Source organism: Penaeus monodon, chromosome 26 (assembly GCF_015228065.2).
Source record: "Penaeus monodon isolate SGIC_2016 chromosome 26, NSTDA_Pmon_1, whole genome shotgun sequence".
In the NCBI taxonomy this organism is placed as follows: domain Eukaryota; kingdom Metazoa; phylum Arthropoda; class Malacostraca; order Decapoda; family Penaeidae; genus Penaeus; species Penaeus monodon.
The window spans coordinates 568,080-580,579 of NC_051411.1; the positions used below are offsets into that span (position 1 = coordinate 568,080).

Sequence of the window (12,500 nt, forward strand, 5' to 3'; positions counted from 1 at the left end):
TCCTGGCCTCGATTTTAGTGGAATCCATGTTGCTTGACTTCCAACTGGCGGTGATATTATTACCTGCATTTAGAGGTTCATGGTTTTACACGTTATAACACGTTGGTACTAGAATAATTCAGGTGCATTCAAATCAAAAGTATTCCATACGAATTTTAGTTATGGACTTATGTATATATATATATGTATATATATATATATATATATATATATATATATATATATATATATATATATGTATATATATGTCTGCGTGTGTGTGTGTGTGTGTGTGTGTGTGTGTGTGTGTGTGTGTGTGTGTGTGTGTGTGTGTGTGTGTGTGTGTGTGAAGATCAATTATGAGTTGACATATGATGATTGTATTGGATGTTGCTGTAAAGTTTTGCAAGATGTGATTGCAAACTTCACTCATATGTGTATATATATATATATATATATATATATATATATATATATATATATATATATGTATGTATATATATATACATATATATATATATATATATATATATATATATATATGCATATATATATATATATATATATATTGTTACGCCGACCGCCTCGTTTCTCTGCCACCAACACAAGGCAGGCTAGGCAGACGGCGTGCTATACACAGGGTCGTGAACACTGAACAGTTCCAAGAGGCACCGAGCACCACAGCGTCCCAGAACACCACGAGAGGAAACGCCAAGTGGCGAGGCAGGGCACGAAGTAAACACAAATTGACAGGTTATTTACCCGTACACTTTTCTATAGGCACAATACAGGGGGGAAACCAGCATGTCACACAGCACAATACAGCTTATAACAGGGCAACACCAGGTTTATCTCAGGTCACAAGGGCACACACGAGGTCTTCACAGGAGCAGCACCCCGCTGCGTCTCACGGCTTGTTCCTCCGCCCCTCCGCTCACAGCCCGCTGCGTCATGTTTGCCCAGGTCCCTTCATGTTAACACATGTTTCGCACAGAGACAAAGACCCACTGGCGTAGCACTATCCCCCCCTATCAAGCAGACGACCCGTCTGCTCTGTCATATCTAAACCTGCAACAAACTACAGAAAATTTAAATAAAATCATTTCTCAGAAACACAAAAATCTTTCATCCAGCGCGGCTTTCTTCGCTCTCGCTGGGGTCTCTCTGGAGGAGGTGTGGGCGGCGGTAGATTGGCAGTGGCACCCAGAGGGGTATCTCCTGCCCCAAGACCTGGCTCATGGTCACCACTGACGTCTGCTGCATCGCCCTCACCGTCCAAATGCTCGTCCTCATCTCGGTCAGCATCTGCCACGTCCTCATCGCCGCTACTGGGGCTAACGTTATCTTCTTTTTCACCATGGCCCCAGGAGTAGCTTCCTGGCCCATGGTAACGCCACAGCCGGTGCGCCAAGTCCTCGAGGAAGTCAGGCAACGGCCCCACACCAACCAACTCCTCGCTCCTCGACGACTCTTCTGGATGATCCACTTCCTCACAAGTGCCCAGCTTTGCCCAGCTGGCACCTTCTGGGCCTTATCGGAGAAGTTAGCTACCAACACTGTAACTAACCCCTCCCCTGGTCCAACAAGGCTCCGCCCATCAGCCAGCTGCAGGTTTTGAATGGGCTCCACGAGGCCCTCTGCTCCACGCATCACTCTTGACAGTCGACACCGGATTCTAGACTCTGTCCTGGGGGCAAGGTGCAGTCGCTCAGCTGTAACTACCTCTGCACAGCCAACCTCTGGAAGCAAGGGCACATCTTCACCGTGCACCCTCACCAGCTTCCGTCCAAGGTCGACACATGCCTTACTCTGCGTCAGGTAGTCAAGGCCCAGCAAGCAGTGCTCGTCCAGATCGGCCACATACCCGGCAGCCGCTGCACCGTGCTGCCCACGCCAATACAAGCCCCCACTGCCCTTTGAGCTGCACACAATGCCCCGTGACACCACACAGTCTCTGTGGTGCGTCTGGAAGTTGCATAGTGGCCACATATCAGGCCGCACTAGGGTCTTCTTATCCCCAGTGTCCACTGTCAGGCGGCATGGCTTCCCATCTATTGAGCCCTCCACCGGCATCGTACTGGTTTGACGGCAGCTTACCCAAGTCGGGGCCCGGGAACCGAGGACGGCTGGGTTTCGGCCCCCTTCTCCAGAGTTTTCCGCCTGTACCACTTCCTTAGCCTTAGACATGCACTCGGATGGTGACATACCTACCACAGTCCTTGCAGCACTGCTGGAAGGCATCAAATCCGTCCGCTTGAGAGGACGAGTTCTCGCTCCCTCTGACACTGACTACGTCTGTGCCCTACCTCTCTGCAGCCCCAACACAAGCCTTGGAAAGTGCTCAGGCTCACCTTCCTCAATGCTACCTTCTCCACTTTAGCCTTCCGGCCCCAGAGGTCATGGCGGGGCTGAGCAGCTGTCCCTGGCCACTGGTTGCCTTCAGGAAAGCCTCGAAGTCCAAGGCCCTCCCCAGCGCCACCTGCAGTTCTCAGGGTGCGCCTGCTTGACGTAGATTTGCAGCTGCTGTCCTGCAAAGCGTCAACAAAGAATCGCGGGCTAGGACCACAATCATCTCTTCCGCAGCCGCAGGGTACGACCTCCTTACCAGCACCTCCACATCCTGCGCCAGCTGGGACAGTGTCTGGCCACGCTCACGAGTCCGCTTCAAGCGGGCCTGATATACCTCGGCCTGGTGGTGGTGCCCGAAACGGCGTTTCAAAGCCTCTGCCACGCTGGTGTAAGAGGCATGTTGGGATGCCGGCAGATGCCCCAACACTTCCACCGCGGGGCCCCTTAGCGCTGTTACCAGCTGCAGGGCCTTCTCTTCCTGGCTCCAGCCCTGGGCAGATGCCAGCATTTCAAATTGGGCGACATATGCCTCCCAGGCCACCTTCCCGTCGTACTCAGCTGGCTTACGCTTCACAGAATGTCTGGAGGCCGAAGGGCTGCAGGGTGGAGAACGCTTGCCGTGAACTAACACACCTGGGGGGGAGGAAGGGGGTGAGGGTGGCAACGAGGCGGGTTGACCGGGTCCGAGTTTGCCGCCACCTATACCCAAGGGAGCGGTTCCGATGGGTCCCCAGCCTTCTGCAGCGACCACTGGCTGCGACACGACGCTGCGAGGCCCGGGGGTTTCCTGCCACGGACCCCAGGCAGACCCCAGTAAATCTGACACTCTGGCATCTGTTGCCAGAACCTCGTCTGCCTTCTCTGCTTGCAACGTTACTACCTCGTGACGCCGCCTTTTCGCCTTCACTTCCTCCCTCAGGCCCTGAACCTCGCCCTTCAGAGTCTGCACCTCCTCCATCAGTTCACTCTTCACACTGTTGCAGGCCTTGTCGGTGTACTGCTGAGTTTCCATCTTCACAGATGCAAGATTGCTCTGTAGCACCTCAGCAAGTCGGCAGAACTGTTCCTCTGCCTTCCTTGCCTGCATCTCAACGAGATGGTGCGCCTGCTCGTGTGCCCTCTGTGCCTGCTCTTCTGCCCTTTGTGTCATTTCCTCCCTCATACCGGCCAGCATGGCAGTGATCAGGTCCATCTGGCTCGGCTTCACCTCACTCGTGCCTGCCTCAGTCATAGCTTCTTCTCCCTCATGGCTGCCGCCATCTTTGGACCACATGATAAATCGGCGCGTCTCACTGATCAAACACAAATCCCACTCCTGACACCAATTGTTACGCCGACCGCCTCGTCTCTCTGCCACCAACACAAGGCAGGCTAGGCAGACGGCGTGCTATACACAGGGTCGTGAACACTGAACAGTTCCAAGAGGCACCGAGCACCACAGCGTCCCAGAACACCACGAGAGGAAACGCCAAGTGGCGAGGCAGGGCACGAAGTAAACACAAATTGACAGGTTATTTACCCGTACACTTTTCTATAGGCACAATACAGGGGGGAAACCAGCATGTCACACAGCACAATACAGCTTATAACAGGGCAACACCAGGTTTATCTCAGGTCACAAGGGCACACACGAGGTCTTCACAGGAGCAGCACCCCGCTGCGTCTCACGGCTTTTTTCCTCCGCCCTCCCGCTCACAGCCCGCTGCGTCATGTTTTGCCCAGGTCCCTTCATGTTACACATGTTTCGCACAGAGACAAAGACCCACTGGCGTAGCACTATCCCCCCCTATCAAGCAGACGACCCGTCTTGCTCTGTCATATCAAAACCTGCAACAAACTACAGAAAATTTAAATAAAAAAATTTCTCAGAAACCAAAAATCTTTCATCCAGCGCGGCTTTCTTCGCTCTCGCTGGGGTCTCTCTGGAGGAGGTGTGGGCGGCGGTTAGATTGGCAGTGGCACCCAGAGGGGTATCTCCTGCCCCAAGACCTGCTCATGGTCACCACTGACGTCTGCTGCATCGCCCTCACCGTCCAAATGCTCGTCCTCATCTCGGTCAGCATCGTGCCACGTCCTCATCGCCGCTACTGGGGCTAACGTTATCTTCTTTTTCACCATGGCCCCAGGAGTAGCTTCCTGGCCCATGGTAACGCCACAGCCGGTGCGCCAAGTCCTCGAGGAAGTCAGGCAACGGCCCCACACCAACCAACTCCTCGCTCCTCGACGACTCTTCTGGATGATCCACTTCCTCACAAGTGCCCAGCTTTGCCCAGCTGGCACCTTCTGGGCCTTATCGGAGAAGTTAGCTACCAACACTGTAACTAACCCCTCCCCTGGTCCAACAAGGCTCCGCCCATCAGCCAGCTGCAGGTTTTGAATGGGCTCCACGAGGCCCTCTGCTCCACACATCACTCTTGACAGTCGACACCGGATTCTAGACTCTGTCCTGGGGGCAAGGTGCAGTCGCTCAGCTGTAACTACCTCTGCACAGCCAACCTCTGGAAGCAAGGGCACATCTTCACCGTGCACCCTCACCAGCTTCCGTCCAAGGTCGACACATGCCTTACTCTGCGTCAGGTAGTCAAGGCCCAGCAAGCAGTGCTCGTCCAGATCGGCCACATACACCGGCAGCCGCTGCACCGTGCTGCCCACGCCAATACAAGCCTCCACTGGCCCCTTGAGCTGCACACAATGCCCCGTGACACCACACAGTCTCTGTGGTGCGTCTGGAAGTTGCATAGTGGCCAACATATCAGGCCGCACTAGGGTCTTCTTATCCCCAGTGTCCACTGTCAGGCGGCATGGCTTCCCATCTATTGAGCCCTCCACCGGCATCGTACTGGTTTGACGGCAGCTTACCCAAGTCGGGGCCCAGGAACCGAGGACGGCTGGGTTTCGGCCCCCTTCTCCAGAGTTTTCCGCCTGTACCACTTCCTTAGCCTTAGGACATGCACTCGGATGGTGACCATACCTACCACAGTCCTTGCAGCACTGCTGGAAGGCATCAGAATCCGTCCGCTTGAGAGGACGAGTTCTCCGCTCCCTCTGACACTGACTACGTCTGTGCCCTACCTCTCTGCAGCCCCAACACAAGCCTTGGAAAGTGCTCAGGCTCACCTTCCTCAATGCTACCTTCTCCACTTTAGCCTTCCGGCCCCAGAGGTCATGGCGGGGCTGAGCAGCTGTCCCTAGGCCACTGGTTGCCTTCAGGAAAGCCTCGAAGTCCAAGGCCCTCGCCAGCGCCACCTGCAAGTTCTCAGGGTGCGCCTGCTTGACGTAGATTTGCAGCTGCTGGTCCTGCAAAGCGTCAACAAAGAAATCGCGGGCTAGGACCACAATCATCTCTTCCGCAGCCGCAGGGTACGACCTCCTTACCAGCACCTCCACATCCTGCGCCAGCTGGGACAGTGTCTGGCCACGCTCACGAGTCCGCTTCAAGCGGGCCTGATATACCTCGGCCTGGTGGTGGTGCCCGAAACGGCGTTTCAAAGCCTCTGCCACGCTGGTGTAAGAGGCATGTTGGGATGCCGGCAGATGCCCCAACACTTCCACCGCGGGGCCCCCTTAGCGCTGTTACCAGCTGCATGGCCTTCTCTTCCTGGCTCCAGCCCTGGGCAGATGCCAGCATTTCAAATTGGGCGACATATGCCTCCCAGGCCACCTTCCCGTCGTACTCAGCTGGCTTACGCTTCACAGAATGTCTGGAGGCCGAGGGGCTGCAGGGTGGAGAACGCTTGCCGTGAACTAACACACCTGGGGGGGAGGAAGGGGGTGAGGGTGGCAACGAGGCGGGTTGACCGGGTCCGAGTTTGCCGCCACCTATACCCAAGGGAGCGGTTCCATGGGTCCCAGCCTTCTGCAGCGACCACTGGCTGCGACACGACGCTGCGAGGCCGGGGGTTTCCGGGCCACGGACCCAGGCAGACCCAGTAAATCTGACACTCTGGCATCTGTTGCCAGAACCTCGTCTGCCTTCTCTGCTTGCAACGTTACTACCTCGTGACGCCGCCTTTTCGCCTTCACTTCCTCCCTCAGGCCCTGAACCTCGCCCTTCAGAGTCTGCACCTCCTCCTCAGTTCACTCTTCACACTTTTTGCAGGCCTTGTCGGTGTACTGCTGAGTTTCCATCTTCACAGATGCAAGATTGCTCTGTAGCACCTCAGCAAGTCGGCAGAACTGTTTCCTCTGCCTTCCTTGCCTGCATCTCAACGAGATGGTGCGCCTGCTCGTGTGCCCTCTGTGCCTGCTCTTCTGCCCTTTGTGTCATTTCCTCCCTCATACCGGCCAGCATGGCAGTGATCAGGTCCATCTGGCTCGGCTTCACCTCACTCGTGCCTGCCTCAGTCATAGCTTCTTCTCCCTCATGGCTGCCACCATCTTTGGACCACATGATAAATCGGCGCGTCTCACTGATCAAACACAAATCCCACTCCTGACACCAATTGTTACGCCGACCGCCTCGTTTCTCTGCCACCAACACAAGGCAGGCTAGGCAGACGGCGTGCTATACACAGGGTCGTGAACACTGAACAGTTCCAAGAGGCACCGAGCACCACAGCGTCCCAGAACACCACGAGAGGAAACGCCAAGTGGCGAGGCAGGGCACGAAGTAAACACAAATTGACAGGTTATTTACCCGTACACTTTTCTATAGGCACAATACAGGGGGGAAACCAGCATGTCACACAGCACAATACAGCTTATAACAGGGCAACACCAGGTTTATCTCAGGTCACAAGGGCACACACGAGGTCTTCACAGGAGCAGCACCCCGCTGCGTCTCACGGCTTGTTCCTCCGCCCCTCCGCTCACAGCCCGCTGCGTCATGTTTGCCCAGGTCCCTTCATGTTAACACATGTTTCGCACAGAGACAAAGACCCACTGGCGTAGCAATATATATATATATATATATTCATACATATATAATTTATTTATTTATCTATCTTTATTGAGTCTTATAGATATAGCAGAAGTTAGTTAAAAGAACTTAGACTAAACTAAAACAATCATTTGAGACTTACAATCATAAGATTGCTTAATTGGTTTCATTTTTAATGGGGAATGGAAGTTCTGATCGGTCCTGACTCCCTTCTCACGCACAATGCTAGATATTAGAAAATCAACCATGTTTTTACTCGGAAATGAAGTTGTGAAGATGGTTACAAGAACTTAATGTTAAAACACTGAGGATTAAATTGATGTTATTCAAGTAATTGAGAAGGGTCCTGGCTCCCACACACGTTTGGAAAGTCGTGGTGGTAGCAGAAATTATTGTTTTATCTGGCCATTGTGCACAGAAATTTTCCACCCCCTACTTCTTTTAACCGCGGATACGATTTGATTGAAGTGACACAATTAAAATCCAGGTAATATCAAAAAGATATAAAACCAATAAACCAAACCGGGATTGATCAAATTAAATTCACTTAAAATATCTATAACACATAACATCTTTAAATGTAAGGAAACTGGCTTACCAAAAATAGAATCATATAGGGGTGTGGCTTTCGTATCCTATTGTGATCGTGTTATTACTATATGTATTCTCGTGATCATTAATTAAAAATTAAAAGGAGAAGAGAGGGTAGAGAATAAACCATATAATTTTATTAAGTTAGTAAAAGAAAATGTTCCTAAGTATTTTTCTTATATTCCTTATTCCTCAAGTTGAATAACAAAATGTAAGATGACACCCGTTGATTCTCATGATGATTATAGAATAAAAGGTATTGGAGATTATCATGAAATTATACACAGAGACACATATATACATACATATGTGTGTGTTATATATACATATGTGTGTGTATATAAATCTCTCTCTCTCTCTATCTGTCTATCTATCTATCTATCTATCTATCTATCTATCTATCTATCTATCTGTCTATCTATCTATCTATCTATCTATCTATATGTGGATATATGAAATATGTTTCATGTTTACCTGTGCCTCTGTATAACCATTTCTACTTGAACTGTAAAACAAATACACCGGAGGTGACAATAATTACAGAATCTAATTGGCAACCCCTCGAGTTTGCCTGCTACCTCTCTTCAGTGGTCCCACAAGCTGGAGAGAAGACAGGCCAACTGTTACCCTCTCCTGCTCTCTGTACAGATGCCCAATAAACAACAGGCTAAAGAACCTACCTCTTATATCGACCTCCTATATCTACAGAAGATACATGAGCACGAACAACATGGTGCAGTGTTATTACTAACCCTTACCCTACAAGACTTTTAACCGAATCTACAGAGATCCTTGCGGTCGGATCCACTGGTTGACAATGCCTCAAACTTTCGAAAGTGCAGTGAAGTGACTGATTTACTTATAAACTACTTCTAGTGTAGTGTAACCCTTAAAGTGTGGTGGAATTGTGTTTAAAGTGTTGTGTTGTGTGCTGTGCTCACCCTCTGCGGGGCCTCTCAGCGTTTCTGGTAGTACTTGGGTACCCTATATCCCTACCCCATCCATAGCGACGAGCGACATCCTCCCACTTCGATGGTTAACTCGCTAATGAGCTCCGAGCTAGCCTCGCAGCCATATATATGGGACGCTGTCACCAACACACGCACGTACACACTCCCGCACGATTGTCACCGAAAAGACATTTTACCCTGAAAACTCACCATTGCCGTTGAACTGCTCCATCAAAAGAGAGCATAATGGCAGATTCAGCTTCTTTCGAGGAGCCCGTAGACACCCCACAAGCCAGGATTCTGTCTACCTCAGGACAAAAAGAGTTACAGCCCACAGACCACCTACTGCAACCCCACAGCGGGCACTTAGGCGACCCGACAGACGGCGCCTCATACATCACTGTAAGCCAGCATTCCCCTACAATGCCACTCCTCACACCTAATTATACCCTTACACCTCCTAATGCTGAACTTATGCACCTAATGAGGCACTTCGAGGAGTCTAGACTCACCGCAGAGGCAAGATCTGAGGCAATAAGACGAGAGGACGAGATGAGAAGGAGAAAAGAACAAAGATTGTGGCGAGATGAGGACAGACGGCTTTGACAAGAGGATTCTCAATGCTTTCTTCAAGTTTTGCAGACATTACAAGCATTTAATCACACCCTCCTGGCTGCTCAACAAGCAGCTCCACAAGTACTTCACGGCAGCTCAGCCCCTTCCCACGCCTGTTCTGAGACCGTCAGCTCACGATTTCGTCCCTTCTACACCCACACCTACATGTTCAACATCCACCAATGGGATCTTCACAACTTCTACATCCACTACGACGGCTATTACAACATCTTCGACATCGACAGCCCCACAGATGTCTTCCCACACAGCAGTTTCACCCACTGCCATGAAGCCTATGGCTCCCAGCCCTCCTGTACTCCAGGTTGAAGCCACCTACCAGATATTCCGACGTCGTTGGCCGGATTTCTCCACCATGGTTGACCTCCCTAAATTCACACAGGAGAAACAAATTATCCAACTCTGTATGTCAGTTTCCCTGGAGGTCCAGTGGATTTTGAAACACATTTTGGGCATTTCTCCGGATACTATCCTCTCTGTGGAAGCGGTTCTCGACGCCTTTTAAGACTTCTTCAAGGGTCAACGTAATGAAGCTCTCTGTCGTCAAGCACTACTCTGCTGTCGTCAGATGTAGGGGGAGACTTCAGACAGTTTTATGTGAGGCTTATGTCCTGGCCATTCTGTTACATACTTGATACCCAGTTAAAAATGGTCATCCTTATGGGTGTCCGGCACGAGGAACTTGTTCAAAAGTTAATTGCCCTCAACTCCAATGCTTCTTTACAGGATGTCGCCATTTGCTGCAGATCCTATAAGGCCACCCAGACCACAGCATCAGCCATTCACGCCTCACCTAGCCAGATGTGTGCAGTTTCCTCTTATAAGAAGCAGTCACGGTTAGAGAAAAATAAGAGACCATTAACCTCAGGCAGAACTGGAAGCTCCACTCAGCAGTCTTCAGGTGACCCTAACCCCTCATGTGGCTGTGTACATGGCCCCTCTGACTGCCCGGCATGTGATTCTACTTACCGTAATTGTGGGCGTAAGGGTCATTGGGCCAGGAGAGAGAAATGCCCTGCTAAAGCTGCTCAGTGTAGGCACTGTAAGAAGCTAGGTCATTATGACAAGTGCTGCCGCTCCAGACCTTATGCCGCACCATTGTCGAGCCCACACAACTGTACAGCCAATGCCTGCCGTCATGCGGCTAATGTCATGCTTTCCACTGGTTCTACTAGTCCATCTGCATTCAGTTCACTCACTATAACAAGTCCTTTCAGTTGCACATGTTACCAGACACAGGTGCGGACATTGCTGTGATTAGAGAACAACATCTCGCCTCCCTCAGCATACCGAAGAGCAACCTCTGAAAGATAACCACCTCTGCTACCCTTACAGCTGATGGGTCAGAGATGTCACCTGCCCTTGGATATTTCATTGCAACTTTGAGGCTTGGCAGGCAATCTTGCAAGGCCACAGTATAAGTCCACAAGGATATCCCGACACCTCTTCTCTCCTACAGTCACTGCAGTCACTCTTGGCTATCATTCCTCAAAAGTTTAAAAAGCCCATTCAACACATTCAGCACGTCAACCATTGCACTCAGCTACCAAAATCTGCCACCGTTTCTCCAGCAGCTGCCAAGGATTATTTCCTCAAGGAATTTAGTGACGTCCTGGTGTCAAAGGAAGACCTCCAGAATGCCCCCATCAAGGTAATGTCGGGTCTGCCTATGCGTATCCACCTGAAGGAAGGCGCTGTCCCTTTTGCTGTATACACCCCCCGCCGAATCCCTCTTGCTTTCCAGCAGCAGGTCAAGGACAAGCTCCAGTCATTAGTCTGTCAAGGTTTCATCAAGCCTGCTGGAGATCAACCTTCCGAATAGTGTCACCCACTAGCTGTCGTCCCGAAGGATGTCGGTGTAAGGCTCACTATAGACCTCACAAAGCTTTACGGTGAAGTGGCATGCCCTATGCACCCTGCCCCTTCACCCCTTGATACTGTTCGCAGTGTCAGCCCATCATCCCGATTCTTCACCACCATGGACGCCCTTCATGGTTATTGGCAACTCGAATTAGCGGAAGAGGATCAGCATCTAACAACATTTATCACCCCTTACAGAAGATTCATGCACTGCCATTGCCCTATGGGATTCTCTGCCACGGGTGATGAATATTGTCTTTGCGGAGACATGGCACCCCAGGGCATTGAAAACTGTATCAAGGTCATAGATGCCATGAGAAATTCCATGTGGCAGAGCCTTCAGTTCACTTCTGCGGGTACAACATATTATCTACAGGCCTGACGAGAGTAGAGTCAGCGCTATACAGGACTTTCCCTACTCCTGCTAACATCACTGAACTCCGCTCCTTCACACTTTTTGCCTAACATAACAAGTGCCGCCCAGCCCCTGCGTCCTTTGTTCAGCCCAAAACACTCTTTTGTCTGGACCCTGGATCATGAGACGGCCTTCTCCAAGGTCAAAAACTTGCTTATTAAGCCTCCAGTCTTGGCACATTTTGACCCTGCCCTACCAGTGATCCTCCAGACAGACGCCCCACAACTTAATGGCATAGGATATGTCCTTCTACAAGAACATGGCCAGGGGAAGATCTGTCTTGTTCAATTTGGCTCCCGTTTTCTTACCGATACAGAGACACGATACTCCATAATTGAGTTAGAGCTCCTTGCCGCAGTACGGGCCATGACCAAATGTAGGTACTAACTGTCCGGCCTACCCTCCTTTTACGTTAATGACAGATCATCACCCCTTGATCCCCATCCTCAAGAACTACACCCTCGACGCGATGGAAAACCCACGACTTCAATGCCTCAAGGAAAAAATCTCACCATACATCTTTACAGCTATCTGGCGCCCAGGCAAGGAGTTGTCAATTCCAGATGCCCTATCACGTGCGCCAGTGGACCAGCTTGCCTCCGAAGATGAGATTTTGTCTACTGAATCTGCCACACACCTGAGGCGCATTGTCAACGCCGTCGTCACCGAGGAAGCCCAGGAGTCAACGCATCAAGACGCCGATCGGAACAGTCAAGACCTTCGAAACGCCGCCCGGAATGACCTGGACTATATACTCCTGCTCAACTGTGTCACATCAGGATTCCCTTGACATCGGTATGCGTTCCACTCCTCACTCCTTCCATACTGGAAACTACGCAACAGC

At 51.0% G+C, this 12,500-nt stretch overlaps 1 protein-coding gene across 1 annotated transcript in view; it reads right to left on the reverse strand.

The window, feature by feature from the left end:
* LOC119589792 overlaps window positions 1-69 on the reverse strand; it is a 491-nt gene extending 422 nt beyond the window's left edge. The window contains exon 1 of the mRNA XM_037938362.1: window positions 64-69. Coding sequence (XP_037794290.1) covers window positions 64-69 — 6 coding nt within the window. The remainder of the gene's footprint in view (window positions 1-63) is intronic.
* Between the last annotated feature and the right edge of the window lie 12,431 nt (window positions 70-12,500).